The sequence below is a fragment of the Siphateles boraxobius genome, unplaced genomic scaffold, assembly GCF_051911475.1.
Source record: "Siphateles boraxobius isolate OS27281-9 unplaced genomic scaffold, OSU_SipBor_1 22, whole genome shotgun sequence".
Classification (NCBI taxonomy): Eukaryota; Metazoa; Chordata; class Actinopteri; order Cypriniformes; family Leuciscidae; genus Siphateles; species Siphateles boraxobius.
The window spans coordinates 2760738-2784317 of record NW_027508833.1 but is presented as its reverse complement, the minus strand read 5'-3'; the positions used below and the strand labels follow the sequence as shown (position 1 = coordinate 2784317).

General features: G+C 40.9%; 2 protein-coding genes across 2 annotated transcripts; both read left to right on the top strand.

The window, feature by feature from the left end:
• Window positions 1–571: 571 nt before the first annotated feature.
• LOC143746321 (G-protein coupled receptor family C group 6 member A-like) lies at window positions 572–8060 on the top strand. The gene is made up of 6 exons (XM_077238161.1): window positions 572–816; window positions 1812–2100; window positions 4507–5238; window positions 5336–5551; window positions 5891–6008; window positions 6765–8060. The coding sequence occupies exons 1-6, from the start codon at window positions 620–622 to the stop codon at window positions 7871–7873; spliced, it is 2661 nt and encodes an 886-aa protein (XP_077094276.1). The 5' UTR covers window positions 572–619; the 3' UTR covers window positions 7874–8060.
• A 1134-nt stretch (window positions 8061–9194) lies between these two features.
• On the top strand, window positions 9195–14896 carry pcare1 (photoreceptor cilium actin regulator 1). Its single transcript, XM_077238319.1, has 2 exons — window positions 9195–12841; window positions 14499–14896. Exons 1-2 carry the CDS (start codon window positions 9543–9545, stop codon window positions 14629–14631), a joined length of 3432 nt encoding a protein of 1143 aa, XP_077094434.1. The 5' UTR covers window positions 9195–9542; the 3' UTR covers window positions 14632–14896.
• Window positions 14897–23580: the final 8684 nt, after the last annotated feature.

The window sequence follows — 23580 nt, the reverse complement described above, 5'->3', positions numbered from 1 at the left end:
TCGCAGCTGGTCACGTTTAAAGACGTACCCAATGCGCTGAGCAGCGCAGCATTGATAGTAGGTTTTGAAAGGGAACATAGATAATGTAAAAAAAATATTACTATTATTTTTATTTTATTTTAAATTAAACAAAGATAATTGGAGCACATTTTACAACTAAAATGCTATTTTAGTTTTTCTACTTCAAAATTTCACCTTAAAATGAACGTTACTTGTGGTTTCTTTTTAATTGTTTGTGATATTTACAAGCAATATCTGAGGGAAAATACCATTTTCAATACATACACGCATATGGAATTTCCACACTTTTGCTGAGCGTATTACAGCTGCTTCAAATTTCACTTTTAAAAGGAATGTAATGTGAGTTATGAGGATGACATACAGAACTGGTCTGTGGAGAAATGATGAGGAATAAAGGTATGTTTGGCTGAGGTTTGGATGTGTTCCAGCAACACAATCACTTGACACCTTTTGTGTTTGCGGTCAGAATGAGCCAGCCCCCTTGCACAATTCTCTTATTTAAACCAGAAAGACTGTCAGATTAATTGAGCTTTTTACCCTTCTTGCCAAATTGAACAGATCTCAAGAGTAACTATTGTACTCAGTCAGGCTGTCTGTCATGTATTTACAGGTCTTGTACAGGCCTTTAATAGGCATTCTTATTTTAGCTGGTTCTGGGTCTGCCTGTGAAAACTCTCCAGGCATGTGCGGTGCCTGGGCAGATGGGGATATACGGATAGGGGTGCTCAACTCTTGTCATTCCAAAGTACAGACACTACAGGTGCGAGAACGTCCAGAAAAATACAACTGCACAGAGTAAGTATCTGTTGTTGTTTTTCTGTCGTATATGTACAGTGATCTATGCTTATGGTGTGTTCCCTTGCAACCTAGAAGACTTTGAGAGTTGATTTTTTTTCCAGCATCTAAATGCACATTTCATTTGTTGAGAGTAATAGCTAAATATCTGTAATCCAAGTACTTTTTTAAATGGGTGTACTTTTAACAATACTGTAGACTACTAGATTACACCAAATGCTACTTGTTTTTATGTTAATAATAATAATCATAAACATTAATATGTCAAAAAATATTACTTATATTTTGCATTTTAATAATTAATATTTGAGATTAAATAGTTTTTTTTTTCAAACTGGCATTTCGAAACTGGTCACGTCCTCCTCTGTATTGTTACATTATATTTGTTTTTGAATCTCTGACCAGTAAGTTATGACAACATATGTTTTTTACATTACATAACTAATTAAAATAAGTTTAGCAAATTTTAACTTTTTATAAGTTATACAAGAGTCAACTATTTTTTAAAGTCAGTTTAATGTAATTTAAGTCGAAGTGACTTAAACAGCTAAGTTGATTGCACTTAAAAAATTAAAGCAGCGACTTTATTTACAGTGTATGTTAACCTGCAATGAATGTTCTTATTATTAATTCTGATATATGCTAAAGTAAAAATAAAGTGGCAACGTTTGTTATTAATTTTCACAAACAGGCCTGTTGATATTGTAAGAAGAATATTTGAATTCAATAGAATAATTACAATAAGTGAACATATATCAGATGTGGAATGGGAACTAGAGAATCAATCAAATTCAATTGAAACTTGAAATTTGTGTCAATATCCAGCTCTATTAATTGCACATATGAATGTACACTGACTGTTAGAAACTGTACTAAACTGTACAGAAACACAGTTAGAATTTATTATAGAAAAATAAGATTTCTTAGATTAGAAAAAATATTCTATTGATTTTTGTTTGTATTTTCTAACAAAGATTTCCCCCATTTCCTTGTAGATTAAATTTCCTTTCACTTGTAAGGACTCTCGCTGTTGTGCATACCATTGAAACAATCAATAACTCCAGCTTCCTCCCGGGTGTGCGACTGGGCTACTACATCTGTGACACTTGCTCTGATGCTTCGAAAGCCATTCAGAGCACTGAGCACCTGCTCGCTGTGAACGGCACACTACCTCTCCAATGTGAGGTGCTTGAAAGGCCTAATGTAAAAGCAATCATTGGAGCACGCTTCTCAGAAGACTCCCTAGCAGTGGCTAGACTTCTGAGTCTATACATGGTCCCACAAGTGAGTAACATTATCATGTGCACAGGGCTTGATGTTAATACCCGGCGACCCACCTAATGCGGGTGTATTTCAGCAGTGGCGAGTAACGCGGCCACTCCTACTAGCCACTTTGGAGGGGTTGAATTTTATATAATATAGGCCTATACATTTTTCAATTATAGTCTTTTAAAAAGGCATCTGAAATAATAAACTAAGTACAATATAGTGTTGTCAAAAATATAGATGTTTTACTACATATCGATACTGAAATATCTGAAACTCTTCCAATATTCATTTTCCGCAAAATATATACATGACAGCGCGTTACACACTAACTCACCTCCTCTCACTCACTAGTTTCATTTGCTCCGGATGAATATTGTTTGTGTTACAGGGCTTGAATTTTGTGCCCACACCCAAAGTGCTCACATAAAGCCGCCTCTCAGTACTAAATTGAGTTCTTTTTCGCTGCTTATTGTGCGTAAACAGTAAAATACACACAAAATAATGTCAAAATGCCGGTCTTGGCGAGTATTCATGTAAACACAGTCAGTCATGTTTTAAGTGAACGTAAAGAATTGAGAAAGAAAATGCATGTGCAACAGTGTAAAGGATCAGTGTCAGGTTTTAAAGTGACAGCGTCCTAATATACCTGCTGGCAAGTTATGAGATATAAAAAAAAAAAAAAAAAAAAAATAGGCCCATATATGCCAGTTTTTCCCCATGGTATCGCTGTCAAAATTGTGGCCAGTGAAAATGATGAGTGGCTTGTAACTTTGAAAATCACTAGCCACAGTGGCTTTTGCGCAAAAGAGTTAATGTCAAGCCCTGAATGTTCGTGAGTCTTTAAAGGGATACTCCAACTCTGGGAAGATGGGAATGTGTATTTAATAGTGATCATTTATATAGTAGAAATGTGAAATTATTTTTGAAATTCAAGCTTTCTAGACTGAGCAAAGGCAGAAAATGTATTTTTTACTCATGTGGCTGAAAGACAACAACTCCCACAATGCACTTGCTTTGCTGCCCTTACGAGGCCAGGCTAACCATGCCTACCGGTTACAGGTGGCAGTATCCGAAAAATTTCTCCACACATTCTCTAGGCTAATACATACTCTAGTAACAGTAAAGGTTTATAAAAAGAACCACAACCAATGTGAGTTATAACTTTTAATAAAAAAAATAAAAATAATATTAACACTTTTACACTCAAAGCTCTTCCAGAGCTTCAGCTGTTTCCTTATATTCACAGTATTGCCCGTTAGGAGCTGGATATCTCCGTTTGATATCCTGGACAACACAGGTGGGCAAAACGAGACGATAGTCTTTAACAAGTCGCTCGCATTGCAGGAACCAGTCCATAAAGTGACGATAGGCTGTTAGGCGATATTGTCTACAAAACAGTAAGCACAACGTTAGCAATGCGAACTATTTGCACACAGTATACTATCATAGATGTAAATATAACAACAATAGCTCAGCTGACTACGCGGGAAGAACATTGTGATAATGCCGGGTGGATTCAGGAGCCGTTTCTCAATGTCAAGGATACTTCCTTGGCAGGATTGATCCTTCCAAGTCATTTCCTTCAGAGGCTAGGCGAGGCTCCTCTTTAGCATTCGGAGAACACGTAAATGGAACAGGCTAGCAAGTGCACGTCATTGCGTCATTACGTCAGTGAAAAGGTCCGCTTTTGGCGCTGCAAAAATTCAAAAAGATCAAAAAGTTGTGATGTACACTACCGTTCAAAAGTTTGGGGCCAGTACGATTTTAAATGCTTTTAAAATAATTCTCTTCTGCTAATCATGTTAAATTACTTTGTACAACTTAACTAGTTATTTATAAAAGAAATGCCGGTGACGGCAACCAAGCTAAATGAAAGGTCCGGTTCAGTTAGCCATCAATAACGTAATTTGTATATATTTGTATAATTTGTAATATCAATACGGTAGTAATTTGTACTGGCATTTAAACGTTAAACTTTACTTATATGTACAACGGTTATAACAAATGTATGGTAACTTACATGTACAAGCATAGTGCCCCGTTATTGCTCTGACTCCGCTAACGTCTTACATTTTTTATTTTTTGAACAAGATAGCAAAGCTGGCGCATAGGATTGTGGGTGATTTGAGAGCGCGAAGGCTACACATATGCATCCTTTCCTGTGTATGGGATACTTTTAGAACGAAGGACTCAGTCCTTGGTTGAAATTCTGAGGATCCTCGACATTGGAACAGTCCTTCGACGGATGTCGATGACGTAGCATCCTCGAAATAACGGCTTCCGAGGATCCTTCCTTGACATTGAGAAACACCTAGGGAGTCAAAAATTACTCTTGATGAATCTCAATTTCTCAGCAACAGCAAAAATGGCAAAACAACAAGTATTCCTGAACTTTTTTCTCTCTCATACTTTCTCTTTCAGATAAGCACAACATCATCTGCACAAACGCTTAGTGATAGGGTACGATACCCAGCATTCCTGCGCACCATTCCCAGTGATGTTCACCAAACCAAAGCTCTGGCTAATTTCATGAAACACTTTCACTGGGACTGGGTTGGGGTGGTCTATGGGGATGATGATTATGGGAAAAATGCCCTCCAAAGCTTCTTGACAGATGCAGAAAATGCAGATATCTGCCAGGCTTTTAAAGAACTATTGCCTCACTACCTAGCTCACGATGAAATTGACAAAAGGATTCAAGAGGTGGCAGAAACAATCCGCTCATCTGAAGCTAAAGTTGTGTTACTTATCTTAAAGGAGGAGCTGGTCTCTAAACTCTTCAAGGAGATGATTCGGCAGAACATCTCACGTACTTGGATTGCAAGTGATGCTTGGTCAATGTCACAAAATATATCTCGGATGGATGGAATAAATCGAGTAGGTGACATTTTTGGGTTCACATTCATCACTGGTCCTAATCCTGGTTTTAAGGAGTTTCTGCAGCAGCTGACTCTTGCTCCGGGATCTGTAAACCTCTTCCTTGAGGAGTATAAGCAGTTAGGGAAAGACACAGGTTTTTTGACGGAAGCTGTCGACATCAGCATAACCTATGGCGAAAGGTTAGCTGTATGGTCCATTGCTCATGCTTTGAAACGTCTTCTAAACTGCAGTGAAACCGATTGCCCTGGCGAAAGGGACTTTCCGCCATGGAAGGTAGTTGTAAAATGTTTTGGTAGTTGCAAAAAAAATCCATGATTATACATTTTAACAAAGGTTGAAACTTTTTATTGTCTGTTTGTTTGTTTACTAGCTCCTCAAGGAACTGAAAAAGGTAAATTTTACTATGGAGAATCAGACATTCTATTTCAATGCATCTGGAAATTTCATGAATGGCTATGATTTAATTAACTGGCAACCACAAGAATCAACTGGGCGGAGAAGTTTTGTCGTTGTTGGAAATTACAAACTGACGAAAAAAGAAGTTCACATTAAGGCAACCATAACATGGAGTAATCCAAACAATACGGTGAGAATAACTAATTATAAGTGATTATAAAAACATATCAGTTATGCAGTACAGTGTATGGAATCATATGCATAGTAACATTATGAAAAAGCTTAGACCAGCACAAATTTTCATGCTGAACCAAACTGTAGGTGGACCAGAATAGCCATGTTGTTCTCCAACCAAAATGTTGCAACCAGCATGGTCTTTATGGTTAACCAAAGGTTGCTTGATAAGCCAGTCAGCATTCCAGAATTCCATGCTCATAAACACAATATTGCTTGTCTGTTCAACTGGGTATTATTGCATATTTTAAGTAAGGACTACATATTAACCACGCTTCTATGCATTTTATTTTAGGTTCCTATTTCAATGTGCTCTGCTATTTGCCCTCCTGGTACAGCTAAGAAACTTCTCAAAACATCATGCTGCCATAACTGCACACAATGTTTAGAGGGTACTTACTCTAATGAAACAAGTGAGTATTAAATTGTAAATATAAAGTGTTGTTATAAGGTATACGTTTTTATGGATCATTTCTTGTTTAAGCTTTCAGTAGAAATTACAATTTGAGCCAGTAGATACACAACTGATGTTCATTTATTGAAATTAACTTGCAATTGCAATTTCATGTTTCAACCACAAACGTCGGGATCTGTACGTAAAAACAGCATTCATTTTCTATAGGGAAATTGATTTTTTAACAACTATAAACCTTTAAAGACAGACCTATTGTGAGATCAGAGGTTGTTAATCATTATATGCCATCCATTTGAATTATTTCAACATATTTTTTTAAATACTTGTGGGGAAAAACAATATTACCCATGAAGCTGTATAGAAAATCAGAGAGTTGCTTCGAGCAAATTGCACTAAAAGAGCTTGCAGGGAACTCTCACAATGCTGTCAAAATACTTATTTATATGCATATTTTGCAATAAATTTTGTTTCTATGGATAATCAACAACTTTTTTGCTGTGATTGACCTCATTGCTGGTTGGCTTGGTTCATTGCTTATAATGCTTTAACGAATACTTTTAAAAAAAAATCCCCATGGGAAATACAAAAGAAAAAATGCTTCTAGGACCAATGCCACTGAAAAAATAGGCACACACTAAGAGTGCATTAACCTAATTTAAAAAGGAAAAATCCATATGCTGAGACGCTTGAAATTTTCTTGATGGAAATGTTCCTAAATCTGAATTTCTTTAGTAGTTGTGCATCTTTCTTTCAGACTTACCAAATTGCCTAGCTTGTGAAAATGGTACCTGGTCTTTGAAAGGATGGACTTCGTGTAGGCCGAAGGAAGAGGACTATTGGAAATGGTATGGGGCCCATGCAATAGTTCTGCTTACATTTACTGCATTAGGTTATCTGTTGTTGTTCTGCACCCTCATTATCTTCTTGGTCTTTTTTGGAAAACCCGTCATGAAACAGGCAGGGGGAATCATGTGTTTTTTAATCATGGCAGGGTTAGCACTCAGCTATACTAGTGTCGTACTGTTTATTGGCAAACCCAATGTTCACATTTGCAGGGGTCGACAGATCTTGTATGCCTTAGGGTTCTCGCTCACAGTCTCATGTATTTTGGTGAAAGCTCAACGCACCTTTATATGCTTTCTTCAACCGTATCGCCTGGAGAGTTTTAGAAGGACTTACAACCCCCCTGTCATTATTACATGTAGTACTCTCATTCAAGTCCTCATCTGTATCTTCTGGATGATATTTGATTCTCCAGCTGTGGAGACCTTTCAGTCTGACCACAGCATGTTGATTATGGTACAGTGCAATGAAGGTTCTGGCATTGGATTTGCCATAATGCTTTGCTATATTGCATTGTTAGCTTTTATCTGCTTTTTGCTGGCCTTTAAAGGGAGAAAGGTACCGCAGCGTTTCAATGAGACTGGACACATCATCCTAAGTATGCTAGTATACCTCTTTGTGTGGGTCTGTTTCACCCCAGTGTACATTACTAGGATCAACGAGCGCTATTCAATTCAAGCAGCTGCTATCTTGGTGTCATCCTATGGAATTATTTTCTGTCACTTTGCACCCAAGTGGTACATGGCGCTCTGCAAGAAGAAAGAAGAGATTAGTCGAGAGGCATATAGGGCAAAAGCCAAGAAACACATCATGGACTCAATTGACTGTGATTATATCCCAGAGATACCAGAAGAACCAATTTCTTGTGTAACGGGATCACAAAATACCATTAACTCAGTTGATACTGGTTTGGGTTCAATTAAATTGACAAGGAAAGTGTTACATCAAGAGAACAACATGGACCATATGGCATTTCTTCCCCAGACAATACGGAAAAGACCTAGGAGAAAATCCATTTGATAAGTGTACAAACAGAAAAAGGCTCATATCATAAGAAAATGTATGTTATGCAAATTAGTCTCCTAAGACTAATTGAAAAATAAAAAGTGTTGTATATGTCACAAAATCATCTAGTAGATCACTGCTGAAATTATTATTTTGTAAATGATTAATTAGTAAATGGGCAAGTAAAAAAAAAAAAGTAATTCATAAATCCGTTGGTGTAATTGATGCTACTTTGATAAACCCCTAGATACATTTTGGATGCATAAATATCTTATTTCTCATATTTCAGATTTAATATGACTCTGTGACCCTGCGTGATTTGTGAGTGTTGTGTAATTACTAACATGCACAATTGATAATTGTGTTCGGTGAATGCAGAATAACCGTCACCAAAATAAATGATAAAACTGTATAAGAAACTTGTAATAAATGTCAATGTTTTTTTATTTTTTTTATTTTTTTTTTATTTGAGTGGTAATGAATAAAAGAAAAAGGTTAAATTAAAGACAGTTCCCTTTCTTGAATACACACATTATTGAGATCCAGAGATTACATTAGAGTTGCAGTGCACAGCTTCATTAGCCTGCACAGAACCTGTCAATCATGCAGGAACAGGAAGGGTTAGTTTACAGTTAGTAATTGCTGTAATTTTAAGAGTGAGTTAAATAATCCATTAAAAAATAATTCTAACCATTTTGAGTTGGAAATAAAATTAAGTAAAAAAATAAAGTTAATTGAAGAAGTGTATGTAAACATTTTGCAATATTACTGTATAAATAATGTAATACCCCTCTAAAGTCCTATTCAAATGTTAAAACAATTTCTGGTACATAGGGAATTTTTCATCTAATACTTGGTTCTGATCTCTTCTGCGTAAACAAGATTCTTTGCTGGCATTCCCCTCTCTTGCATTGACGTCATAACGCCAATCAGCAGCCATGGCTAAATGCGGGTTTTTGTGTTACTGTGCTAACACAACAGTAACAAAAGTTATTGTTATCACTGAATTTATTAAGATGTGAAATGTTTTTTTATGCCTTGTTAAAAACAATGTGTCACAATAAAATATACTATTTTGGGAATAAATATATTTCTCTGCTCAAAAGGTTGAAATAAGATAATTATATAATAAATAATAATTTTCATTTACAATAGCTCACTGAAGAATTTTATTTACCAACTTTTCTGTGGGCCATTTGGTTTAAGCTATAAAAAGCTACCTGAAAACAACCGTGATTACCTTAATAAGCTTAAGGTCTTGAGACCTTGTGTTTTATTTGACATATGTGCATGCATAGGACTACTCTCAAATCCTTACTAATCTCTTTAGCTGTTCGTCCTCCAGAAGGTACAGAGGGACTCAACGGCGAAAGAGAAAATGCTTTACAATGTTTGCTTTAAAAGAACTGCAAACACTTTTGATCAATTGTGGATTTTTTTTTTCATATTTTAACTGAAAGAGAAGAGACTCCATTAGGACTTCACTTTTTTTTTTCAAACAATTTCCTTCTACCGTGAGGATACATAGAGACAGTCAACTGTGTGTCAGGTAATTAGAGTCATCTGAAATGACAAGTACAGCTGGTGACTCTCAAACATCCTGGTGTCAGATGGAGTGGTCTGCCTCCTTGTCTTTGTTGGATGGTATTTTTGCAAAATCTAGGTGAATTGCAATTGCTCTGAAATGGGCTGCTCTCCATCACGGGGCAGCAGTCTTCATGGAGTACAGGGTGCATTCAGAAGAGGGAGAACTCTACTTCCAGGGACTCCCGAGAGCCCAGGAGAATCACAGTCTAATGATGGGAGCAGTGGAGGATCTTGTGGAGGGGACCCAGATAGAAACAACTCAGCGATTCGAAACAACACGAGTTCCACGTCATTAGGGAGGAAACAATCTACGGCTGAGCCTGAAATTAATGGGGCTGCTTCTGCCAAACTGGGTGCACAAGAGATCAGCATCAATATATTACCTCAGGGGAAGGAAAGACAAGAAGAAAAACGAGAGGCTTGTGAGAAAAAGGGTGCAAAGAAGTCAAAGAAAGGTCAGAAAGGTGTAAAACTAAACAAGAAGAAAGAAAAGGAAAGAAAAAATGAAGAAAAAGTAGACTTTCCAGAGGCACTTGTGAAGGCTCATCAAGCAGCGTATGCATATCTTAACCCTAGCATCACTAAATATGAAGATATGTTAGAGTTACTCGATCATGCAGCCCAAACCCAAATTTCTTTGCAACCCATGGTGGCATTCATGGTATTACGCTATGAGGAAATAAACAAAGGGCTGCAGGAAATCGTGGATGAGGGGGAGATTATGTTAAAAGGAAATGGAGAGCATCTGGCTTGGCCTTGCAAAAAAAATATTTCCTCCTCACCCTCCTCAGTAAAAAATGTGACCTCTTCCACCTGCAGTGAGCCCCCACCAGACCTGCTACAACAACTCCTTCAGTATACCATACAGAAGATGCGTCAAGTGGGTCAGTCAGTATGTGGAATTGGGGATACTGCTCTTGAGGAAGCAGTGGATTACTTTTCCTCCATTACTGAAATTCTAGATGAGAAGCTCAGGACAAAACGTGCATCAGAGTCTAGATTAATGCGATTGCTTTCTCGGATTGAGGATGCATCACAGAAAAAACCTGGCCCTGAAGACTCTACACTTTTTAGTGAAGACAGTGGACTTGGGGCAGAAAGTGAGTCCCTGGCAGGTTCAGACAGACAACGCCAACGCAGAGAAAGTTATGAGTCAACTGGAACCATTCATGCTACATCAAGTAGTCCTTGTGGTTTTACACCAGTACACCAAGGCTCATACCGAAGCAGACTTCTAAAAACAATGAGCAAAAGCAGCTCTCTTAACTCTATAGACTCAACTTGCACTATTACAGAAAAAGAACAGAGGGATACAGAATCACTACTTGGCTCTGTCTCCTTGGATGAAGGTGACGGTGATGATGCGGAGAATGGTAGTGAAGAGGAAAATTGCAGGAAACAATCAAATTCTTCTATTCCAGACATTAGACAACCACATCGCTTGCCAACAAAGCGAATAGAGAATACACAAAACATTGAAATGACATTAAAGCTGAAAGATGCCATTAGTGGCAGGATTCGTTTTTTGCCATCTCAAGGCCCTGGAGTAAAGGCAAAACATACGGATAGCCCAATGAGCAGCAGTCACCAGTGGACTGAGGATGGTGACAAAAGTTCCAAAAGACCCCAAACAGCTGCCTCTAAAACATCAAAGAAAAAGACCACAGTTACAAAACGGTCGATATCAGCTGACTCTCTACGTAATAAAGCAGAAGATCCTACACTCACTGAACTTGAGAGAACTCAAAAGGAACTCAACCAAAGGCTGGAGAAGATGACCAAGGTTAAGTGTGAAGAAAATACAAAGCAAGGTCTGTCTAAGAAAATCCAGCAACCGCAAACCATTTCATCAGTTGCCTCTGACAGGCAGCGTTCTTTGAACATTTTTTCCCCAAGTAATCAAAGAAAGTCATACAATGCAAAAGTAGAGCAAGGAAGTGCAAAGGGTGAGCTGGAAGAAAAAAAGAAAAAGGACAAAGAAAAGAGAAAGGAAAAAGACAAGAAAGCTTCACCTGTTATAGGGCCTGTTAAGGTAATGCCTGTGCCAAGCCCTCCCCCGTCACCTCGCCCATCTTCAGGATTGTATAAGGAAAGGAATTCTGTTAAAAAACTGATTGACACCTTTAGTCAAGGGTTGGAGGAAAGTAAACAGATCCCAGACAGTGCAAAAATGCTTGGTGTAAGAAAGTGTGGTGTTCCCATCATCCCAGGTTTAAGTCCCTCTGGCACATTAGCATTCAATCAAAATAGTATACTCAGTGGTCGAGGGGAGTCACGATGTTCTGAAAGGACAGAGGATCTTGACATTGACATTCTACCACCCCCTCCACTTGAGGTACTCATGGACAATTCCTTTGAAAACATACATGCAAAGGACACAGGAGAAAATGTAACAAGCAGGGGTCGATCCATCCTGCCAAAAAGGACCGCAATGTCTCAGAGGTTACGAGCCTCTCTGCAGTCTGTTACAGTGCTACCCAGTAGGGGGAATTTGTGTAAGGGCTCTGTTAGCATGTCGCCAGTTCGTTCCACGCACCAGGACACCAGAGGATTTCTGAAAGGTGTTAACCATGATTCCAGTCCTGAAACAGATACGGAAAGTGAGGAGGCTGCCTCCCTCTACAAACAAGCAAGAAAGATAATCCACTTGAGGCATTCTTCTGACTCACCAACAGATAAATTTACTGTGCAGGGTCACAGGCAGATTTTCTCCTGCCAAGGTGATGTAGAGGTTTCACAAAAGGAGAACAGTACCAATGGAACACAAGTGCCAAACAGTGCCTGCAGGAGCCAAACCCCTGCCACTCCACCTGTATCCAGATCTCGCATGTTACCATCCACACCTCTGTTACATCGAAGACTACCTAGTCCTCCAGTATTAAAAAGTCAACCCTCATCTTCAACTTCATCGAGTCCTCCTGTAGTCCGTAAACTCCCCACCCCACCTACCGCTGGTCAACGAACACTGCCAAGCACCCCTGCAACGCGAAAAGACCCCACCCCCATCACGATGACAGGGTTAACCTACCCATTTAAGGCACCATCACCTCCTGCTTCACCAAAAGTGCAGCGATGGTCCAGAGAAAACAGTAGTGAGGACTCTTCAAGAGTATTTAGTAATGCTCGTTCAGTGTTTTGCCCAGTCTCATCATCATTATTTGAGGCTCAACCTGTTCCTACACCCAAGCCCCCTCAGGCATGGACCTCTACCGGTAGCAGTGTTCTGCCTCGCCCATGGGGTGAGCGTGGCCGGCTGCCAGTGTCAGCACGAGGGCCTCAGCCATTCATCCGGCGAAGCCAGTCAGACAGGAGGCCCAGTCTAAGCCTGCCACCCAGGGTCCCAGTCATCTCTGTAGCAGAGACATGTGGGAGTGAACCAGCAATTAGCACCCATGGGTGAGTCTAACACACTTTTGATATCTAGTATAACTACTTATTAGTAATCTACTATAGTAGGCATCGTATGAGATACAATTTTCATTGACATTTAGTATGCGCATAGCACCGAATTGACTTGAAATCACCTCAGTCAACATAAAACTGTTATGTCTTTCTTAACACTTCAACATTGCTTCCTGGTTACTTATCCATGTCATCAAGATAATGAAGTTAATGTCTGTGCTTTAATGGTCCATAAACACAATTCCACAAATGTTCTGAATAAGCTATGGGTGATAAAACAGTTATGATATCTATGCAGAAAAGTCCTGTGAGTAGTACTATTGAGTTCACTGATGTGAAAACTTGAGCTTTTAATTTCTGATCTATGAACTCAGCTCCTTGTGACTTTGATGCTCAATGGCGATACAGTATTCTAGATTTTCTTGATTTTTTTTTTAAGGGAATCTGAATCAGTACCATTCATGCTTGAAATTGCATCCTCTGTTCCCGATTTCATTTTTAAAGAGAATAAGAAAATGTTAGAGGACAAGCACTATGATTGTCTTTGTCATAATAAAGAGTGCAGTTTTTGAAATTCAATTATGGTTTCATTGTGTAAATGTCACTCAGCTCGCGGGTGAATAACAAGAGACAAATCTATAAGCGATTGGTTGAAAATTAAACTGTGATTTATTGTTTTCCTTTCTTCTTTATTCATTTGTAAAAAAATAAATTAAATAAGGGTTACTGAATGATTTAAAATATTAATTAAAGATTAAAAATGTGTAATGTTTTCAGTGAGGTCCAGTGAGTAAGTCTTGCAGAATGTCATCATTATAAGGAGTATATATATATATATATATATATATATATATATATATATATATGAGACAAACTTTCAAAACAACAACAACTAGCAAATGTAAAACTGAACTGTATACTAAGGTGGAGGAAGATGATTAGCTTTCAAGCACATGGGAAAACTTGTTTATTTCGATTGTTTTGGAATCAGTTTCTGAGAAACTAAGAAAGAATGATGATGGGAAAACCCCAAACACAGTAACTTAAAAGGGAGTGTAGGCATAGCCCAAATCAAGAGGTAATTCAAATTGGGAAATATATAAATACAATGGAGTATAAACAGATTTCATATTAAGAATATTGTAACACTTTGAACATTCTGTAATTACTATTAAAGACAACACATACTGCAGTTATTTAAGCCATTGGTGCATGCATCTAACACTATTGCTTCATTACCCAATCCCTGTCTAACCTTTCCTTATTTTATCTGCCTTGTAGAAAATGTGTTCCTTTCAGTCACAGGCAGGTGTATTTGATGGCCTCTTTGTAAATAGATGGTCACAAGACATACAGTAGTAGATAATGTTCAGTTTGTCTGTGTGATGTGTATGCGGTAAAGAAATGACTGAAGGTTGACAAGCACAGTATAATAATGAAAATGTAATTTTCACTCGAACTCGAGGAAACATGAAATATATTTCATCAAGGTGTAATAGATACACTTTCCTCTCATGCACATTGTCATATAAATGCTAATCCCTGGCAACTAAGCTCTCAATGACTTGTTGCTGACCAGCGCTAACCAGCTCTGGCCCACTTCCCTAATCTGTCAATTCACTAATGTCCTTATTCTGATTTGTTATGACAGATTGGAAGATGGTCCAGTCGGAGGAGACAAGCTATGGAGTGAGCAAACAGAAATCCGAGGAGCAGTTCGGTCTGTCTCACATCCAGACTTGTGCATCGTGGGTCAGGGTTTACAGAGGGAATGGGGGAAATGAGGATGGAGCAAGTGGGATTATGGATTAGCAAACCTTGTATGGGATTAAAACCTTATTTTCCTGCTGGGAACTGAAAATTGCTATTTCTGAGAAGGCCTTCTCATTGTCACTTCCAATCACTGTCCTTTTCATCTTTTCAGCTTCAGTGTTTACTTCAGTACATACAGTATTTTGTCTAGTTGCCTCAAATCATTTGGTCTGAAATTTGTTTTGACAATGTTTTGTATTGTGAATATTATTGGCTTGCCTTTACTTTTTTATTTCTAAATATATACAAATATATAAAAAAATCTATCACAGATGTTTTTTCTTTAAAAAAAGCCTGTTGATTGTGCATTATATCAAGGAATTAGTTAATCATGTAGGCCTACATTATCATTATACACACCTAATTTAAATCTGTTCATCATATAAAGCAACCGTGTCTCCTCAGAAAATTTGGACTAAATGCTCAATTCATATGGATTAGTTTTACGATATCTTTATTAACTTTTTGAAGCATCAAAGTGGTTGTTGCAAAACTGTCCATGAGGGACAGAAATCTCTTAGATTTCATAAAAAATATCTTAATTTGTGTTCCGAAGATGAACGAAAGTCTTACGTGTTTGGATTGACATGAGGGTGAGTAATCAATGAAAAAAGAACTTTACCTTTAAGTAGGGCCCTAAAGTGTCATCGAGGTGCTATGACTGGTATGCAACACTTCAACATCTATAGCTAGCATGCACCAAAAAAAAAAAAAAAAAAAAAAAAAATACTGCATACAGTTTTGCTGCATACACACAATTCCCATTATTCCCAATAGCATTTTTCTTTTTTTTTTTTGTAAAGAGAGTCCCATGAGAGACAATGTACACTCGTTCAGTTGCTCACGTTCGATGTAGTCGACGTGTCTACTGATTGGGATCACACCAGGGAGCCTGTCATCTTCGAGTACTGTTAAAATGAGCCAATGCACATTGGCGTGCGTGAAATGCATCACACACTCCGCCCCAGCGGTGCGGAAAGAGGAAAAGGAGAGGAAAAGTCTCTCCTGGTGCTGGTGGTTCTACAGTGCAGTGCAGCGGTGATCGCAAGCTTTTGAAGCCTCTGTGATGAACCAACCAGTCGTTTCGTTCGGGGCCCCTCCAGGGGACAGGATGTCCATCGCAGCATCGGAAGGGGAGCTGGCGACTCAACTTACCCGCAATCTCCTCGGAGTGAGAAGGTTCTGAGGTCAATTCATTCCACTTATTACTTCTGGCCTGCTCAATCATGCTGCTGACAAGCCTCATGACAGCCTCTGGCACTAGAGAGAGTGGAGACTCCGTCCCCCAGGCGTTCCAGCTGTTTTGGACCACTTCGGGGCCGCACAGTTACATCTGTTGCCCCTCCGGACTCGTCCCTCCGCCAGTTGTTTTTTCTTCTGTCTGGAGTGGACACCCCTCAGCACAGAAAGACTGTGGGCGCCGCTGGCCCCGGGCCCCCCACAGAAATACGTTTACCAGTGAGCCTTCTTGCACACAACTGTGCTAAAGTCAGAGAACAGATGGAGCAGGTATTGCTAGTTGCCCCTTATTGGCCCAACCAGACCTCTCCTCTCGACAGCTCTTCCTGATTCCTTCCTCTGAGTACATTCTCAGGGATGGGGCATAATGGCACCCGCATTTAGACCTTGGAGAGTTCCAGGTCTGGTTCTAAAAAGAACGGGACACAGAGGTTCTGGTTACTACCGCACAATTTGTTATGCCGTAGAGACCATCACTTCTCTGAGAGCACCCTCTCAAAAATGTAGGCTTGCTCCCCCTTAGAAGTGGAACCTATTCGTTGAATTGAGTCGAAGGTTTTCAATCACTTCAGTGCTTTCTTTCCTGCCAATTGATTGAGGGCTGTCTCCTCCTCTTTACCCTCTTGAGACTTATCTCTGGTGCTACTGCACTGCAGAGACCTCCCTTGAGCCCTGCAGGCAGTGAGTTAAAAATCCTGTTTTTAGAGAAACAGTTCTCCTGCTTGCTTGGTCTCTATCTAGAGGATAAGGACTTGCACACATTTTTGGTCAACGAATCGTGCCTGGAATTCCGGCCGGCTCACTCTCAAGATATCTGAGCTCCCAGCCTGGATATGTGCCCAAGGTTCCTACCTCTCCTACGGGACCAGTTGGTGAGCCTGCAAGCGGTGCCCCAGAGGAGGCAGACACAGCCCTGGCTTTTCTCTGTCCGTCCACTCCATTGCGGTTATACGTGCTCAGAATGCAAAGCCTAGACCTCAGACCAGCTCTTATCTGTTACAGAGACCAGCAGAAGGGAAGGCTTTTTCCAAGCAGAGGTTGGCCTAGTACATGTGGTTGCCTTCATCCTGGTGATTTCTCAAGGTCCACGTGCCGACCTGGGTGGTGAATTCCTCCTAAGTGAGAGTATTGCTCCCTCCTAGGGGTTGACACAGAGTGCCTCGTTGAACAGAGAAGTTGAACAATAGAGTTGGGGGCTTGGCCAGGGAAAACTAGCCTACGTGCCGAACCGCTGCTTCCCATGGGCTCCCTTCACATGAAGCCAGTTTCACTGTAAGCCTGATTTGAAGTGTCAGCTTGCTGTGCCATTCCCCTCCTATGGACTGGATAAGTGCCGAACCCTGTCAAGTTCCTCCATAACCTTCGGCAACGGATGTGGTGGAACATCCGAATCACTCGTGTGCACTGGTGAAACCTGTGTTAGGCTGGGTTTATATGTTGTGATCCCTACGGCGATCCCATATGTGTATTCTTCCATGGTACGGCTCCCTGCGGCGAGCCCGTGTCTTCCCTTGGCAGAGCCTGCTCTGCCATCACTGTCCGGTTGAGTCTCCCCCTGTCATAGGCTGGAGCCACCCCAGTAACATTCCATATGTTGTGCTGCCCGGTCATCCGCCCAGTCCATATGTGTATTGTCCACATGTAAGCTCCCTTCGTGCAGGATGTGGCTTCCACAGCGTATTCCTTTCCAATGAAAGAGAACACTTTCCCAGTGGTCTTGTGGAACAGCAGTGACTTCCCTGGCCTAAGCCCTGTCCCATATCCACCTCAAATAATGCGGGGGGATCAGAAGGCTTTTGTCTAGGCACTGGAAGGTGGCAGCACTAGTGGCGTTTTAATTGGGATCAAATCAGTCGACACGTCGACTATGTCGAAAGTGAGCGACTGAAAGGGAACGTCTCGGTTACGTATGTAATCCTCGTTCCCTGACGGAGGGAACGGAGATGTAGTCCCGTCGCCACTATTGCTGGACCACCGCTGACTCGAGTTACGCTCGGCTCCTCAGTGAAAAACAACTGATGCGTGCATCCACTTCTGTATTTATACCCGCGCCGCGGGGGCAGAGTGTGTGATGCATTTCAATCACGCCAATTCAATACCGACATTCTTTACAGCTCCTAAACATTTAAAACAATCTTCTTTTAAGATAAATTTTTCAACAATGTTAAATCTTGATTAATTCTGAAAGAATGTGACAGCTATACATCTTTGGAATTAAGCTGTATTTGGTGCTGAGGAAGTAATAGTAGTGTAAATTGTTTTACTGGCAATGCACAAATGAAATGTGGAAAGTACTGCTGACAGTTTTGGAAAGTACATCAAGGAGAAAAGGGGGAAATACCCCTCCTGAAGAACAATGTGCATTCAATGTGGGTTTCAGTTTAGCATGTACAATATGATGACGCATCAGCCAATGTGTTAATAGGGGAAATAACTAGAAACAATTTCTTATTTAATTGTCAACACAAAATGTAAAATTACATACTGTAGTAAAATATAATTATTCATCTTAAGGGGTAAGAAGGCCATTACCTGGGTCATTTTGCGATTGTGGCACACACTGTACAGGTTTCAGACACAAGGAATTTTGACTACACCACCCTTGGGACCTTCACCCAAGGAAATATGAATGACACCTAAAAGATTAGGTCACACAGGTTCGACCCTCTTAAGAAGGTAGGCAGAAACGTGGGTATCATGAAGAAGTAAAAAATTGTATTAATACATTAAATTTAAAAAAAGCATTAAAAAGTAATTTTAACATACCTGCTCTGGTACAACACATATAACTTCATTTGTTATATAATAATATAGTGGTTGAGTGCAACATTGTAGCAGGTAATGATTGACGCTCATTTCACAAAGATTCAAAAGCTTTGGAAATCTTTTGTTTTTAACCAGTGATTCAGAGCGTATATCAAACGAATCCATGTATCATTCGTTCAGTTGTGTTTTGATTTAATGTTGAAAGTAGAAAAATGAGAAAACAGTTCCTTTTTTGTGTTTTCGTTTTTTCCAAAGAAACGAAAAACAAGAATTCAGCTTGATTTTCGTTTTTCGTTCTGAGGTAGAAAAATGAATAAACAGCTCTAATATTCGATTTCTACACGTGGGTGAGAATGAAACGCCCCTTACCCAGCCGAAGATCAAACTGTGTCGTCATCAGTCCTCCCTCGGTAGCGCACAGCAGAATAAGAGTCCTCCGCTGCTGATAATGTGCGGATTCTTAACTTGTTTATTGCAACTACATTTCATCTTTTTCTCATCAAACAACCAGACTAACGAATGGCTCGACACAACCGTTCCGGGGAAGAGCCTTTGTTCTGTGTAGACCAGCAGTTCTCAAGTGCCAGGGGGTCCTTGAAATAATTAGCTATTTTCCTATTTTCCTGACTGTAAAGTCACGTTTTTTATCATAAGCACGCTGTGATTTATTCCTAAGTGATTTAGGCTTATATTATTAATTTTACTTCAGATAATCTAAATGTTGACTTTCAAAAGTAGGCGCGCCAAAAAGGCTATTCGCTGTATTTTTGGTTTATTTTATGGTGTAGAAAGATGTTCAATGAGACGGAGACGTGCTTAAGCAGCGCATCGTGTTGTTTTCTTTATTTTTCAAAGGCATGGCATTTTTTAGTCATTTTGAATGTACACAAATTAAAACATAGTACATTTTACTGTTTGGAATGACATAGTATTAAACGACAGAGTATTAAGTTATTTCCCCAGCAGAGAAACAAACGTCGCCGGCGCATCGCGCTCACACAACATATCAGTTCACTTCTGGCATCACAAACTTGACACGCAGCCTGTTCATTATTAAAATAAAACAGTCAACCAATTTACATATAAAAGGTTATTCTGCCTAATTTAATTCGTCTTTTGTACAATATAAAGGGTTTGCCGGTCAGTCATAACTTGCTGTTCTTCCAAACTCATTTCCCTTAAAGATGCTGATTTAGCCTTCGTCTATATTAGGACTCGACTGAAGTATAAAGCCTTCTTTAAATTAATAGTTAGTTAGCATCCAAATGTTACATTGCAAATATGGAAACGTTGGACCGAATGAGAGAAGCGCAAACCCAACGTCAGTACAGTTTCAGTTTTGAATCAAATAAATTTGTTTAGGCTTCATGTTTAAAATAGACTAAATGTTGCTTGTAATAAACACAATAGTCCGGCCACAATAGGCTATTTTGATAGGCTACTAGTACATTGTATTTTTTTTTTATTATACGTGGCTACATTTTTTTAATTCTTGTTGTTTTCTGAATCATTTAAAGATTTGATATAGGCTACAGTAAGGGGAAGTAAAATACATATAGCATGTTATTAATAGTGTTTATAATGTTCGTTTTGTATATTATTTACCATTCTTTTACACTATTTCTGAATAGGCTAATAATAAAATGCGTTTTTTTACAACGTGACGCGCGCGTATTTTAGCCTACTCTTAACATGACCCAGTGCGCCGCGCACAAGCACGCATTCTTTAGATTATAGGCTAATACATTTTAATAAAACACAAGGCCTACATCATAAAACTCAGAAGAGTAAGTATTTTAATATCCCTGTTGTTCTCTGTTCTCTGGTTGTTAGATAGTCAGGCTGAATGTGTCACGGTATACAAATCCATTGATTCCTTCTCGTCTCGTGTTTATGTTGTTGTATGAAAGCACGTGTGCAGTGGGTGTGACTGAGTGACGTTCCTTGATCCGCTCCAGCTGTTCATCATCTCATCACCAGCTGCAGCCGATCTCATCTCACTATATATACTCACCACTTTCCCATCCTCTTTGTCAGATCGTTGGTTGATGTCTCGTTTGGTGTTCCTGTCCAGTCTGCCTGCCTTTCCCGTCGTCGTGTTCCCGTGGGTTCGTTGTCTTGGTGTGGATTATCGTTTTGTGTCTTCACTTCACGGATTCTTCACCTCACGGACTTTCACGTCACGGATTCTTCACCTCACGGATTATCACTTCACGGACTTCTCACGCTGGCCATCAAAGTCCCTGTATCACCCGTCCACGCCCGTGTTCATCTTCCATTTGTGTCATCTGACCAATAAATCTGAGTTACCTGCATTTGTTTCCTGTTTTGCTTTACGATCATGACAGAACGATCTGACCGTACCATGGAAGCAGCAGGGGGATCATCTACCATGTTGGAAGAGTTCGTTCACCACAGTGTAAGGAGGATGGACTCACAAGAGAGGATTCTAGGTGACACGGGTCGTGCGATACAAGCCTTGGTGACGCAGGTCTCCGAGCTCACCCAGCAATTCCAACGTCTTCAGGCTCCCACTGCGCCCCCCACACCAGCCGGTCCTCCCACACCATCAGAGAATTCTACAACCGCTGAACCACCCCTACCGGTTCCGGAACCCTATGCGGGTGAGTCTGCATATTGTCGAGCATTCTTGACTAGATGTTCTATGCACTTCGCATTGCAGCCCAGGACATTCAATAATGAACAGGCCAAGGTGGCATTCGTCATAACCTTGTTGACTGAAAAAGCGGCATTATGGGGAACGGCGGTGTGGGAGAATCAAGATCCATGCTGTGCCTCGTTCCAGACACTCTCCACGGAGATGAGACGGGTCTTCGACCGAGCCGTGGCGGTGAGAGAGGCTGCTAGGGTGTTGGCCGACCTCCGTCAAGGTGAGAGGTCGGTCTCGGATTATTCCATCGAGTTCCGCACCCTGGCGGCCGAATGTCATTGGAACGAGGAGGCGCAGTGGGACATGTTCCTGCATGGGTTGGCTGACCGCGTCCAGAGAGAGATCTACACCCTGGACCTCCCCACGTCGTTGAATGGGTTGATCGAGCTGGCTCTGAGGGTGGACGCTCGACTTATTAGAGCCGGAGGAAGAGCCTCGTCTATCCGTCCTCCAGGAGGAGTAGAGAGCCAACGGTCCAGCGGCAGGGATGCGGTCAGCCCAGTCTTCGATCACGAACCCATGCAGGTGAGTCGAGCTCGGCTTTCCCGGGAGGAGAGGGAGAGGCGGAGATCCCAGGGCCTTTGCCTATACTGTGGAGGTGCGGGACACTATGCTTACAACTGCCCGGTAAAAGGCCAAGCCCGATAGTAAGTATGAGGCTACTATCGGGTGGGATCTCCGCCGAGAAGTCCTCATCCACATCTACCCTCCTCCCGGTAAGACTGAGATGGTCAGTTCAACAGCACGACTGTCAAGCACTTCTGGATTCTGGGGCGGAAGGTAATTTTATGGACAGCACTTTTGCACACAGATTTCAGATTCCCCTCAAACCACTCACACAGAAGATTGCAGTACACGCTCTAAACGGTCAGGAACTTCCCAAAATTTCATTCATCACTGAAAACATCACTCTCATTACTTCAGGCAATCACTCAGAGACTATTTTTTTTTTACATATTGGATTCACCCCTGGCACCCATCGTTCTCGGACACCCCTGGCTCATCCGTCACAACCCCCGAGTGGACTGGCATCAGAAAGCTGTGTTGGAGTGGAGCAAGGAATGTCATAAGTCTTGTCTGATGTCTGCTTGTCCGTCTGTGCCTGTTTTTGTGTTACAGGAGGAGGCAGGGGATTTGTCTAACGTGCCCGAGGAGTACCACGACCTGAAGGAAGTGTTCAGTAAGTCTCGGGCTGCTTCTCTTCCTCCGCATCGTCCCTATGACTGTGCTATAGATTTACTGCCAGGTAAGTCTCCGCCTAAGGACAAGTTATACTCTCTTTCTGTCCCAGAGAGGGAGGCCATGGAGAAATATATTTCTGATTCTCTAGCAACCAAGTTCATCCGTCCTTCCTCTTCTCCAGCGGGGGCGGGGTTCTTTTTTGTGGGGAAGAAGGATGGGTCTCTGCGACCTTGTATTGATTACCGGGGGTTGAATAACATCACGGTAAAGAATACTTATCCTTTGCCGTTGATGTCTTCAGCCTTCGAGAGGTTGCAGGGAGCGTCCGTCTTCACGAAATTGGACTTGCGTAAGGCTTATCATTTGGTTCGCATTAGGGAGGGGGATGAATGGAAGACTGCTTTTAATACCCCCAGGGGGCACTTTGAATACTTGGTCATGCCTTTCGGGCTGTCCAACTCCCCAGCAGTCTTCCAGGCACTCATCAATGACGTGTTGCGAGACATGATTGATCAGTTCATATATGTCTACCTGGATGACATATTGATATTTTCCTCGTCTCTCCAGGAACATGTGCAACACGTTCGACGAGTGCTTCAGAGGTTGTTAGAGAATGGGCTTTTTGTCAAGGCGGAGAAATGCGATTTTCATGCACAGTCTGTTCCTTTCCTAGGATACATCATTTCATCTGAGGGAATGCGTGTGGACCCTGAGAAGGTTAAGGCTGTGGTAGAGTGGCCAAGTCCAGATTCCCGTAAGGCCCTACAGAGGTTTCTGGGATTCGCCAATTTCTATCGCCGTTTTATTCGCAATTTCAGCCAACTAGCCGCACCTCTGACTGCCTTGACCTCCCCCAGAACTCCGTTCAGGTGGTCAGATACAGTCGAGGCTGTGTTTGCCAAACTCAAGAGCCGCTTTGTTTCAGCTACCATCCTCGTTGCCCCTGATTCTTCACGTCAGTTCGTGGTGGAGGTCGATGCGTCAGAGGTGGGGGTAGGAGCAGTTCTGTCCCAGCGCTTTTCCACAGACGACAAGATGCATCCCTGCGCGTTTTTTTCTCATC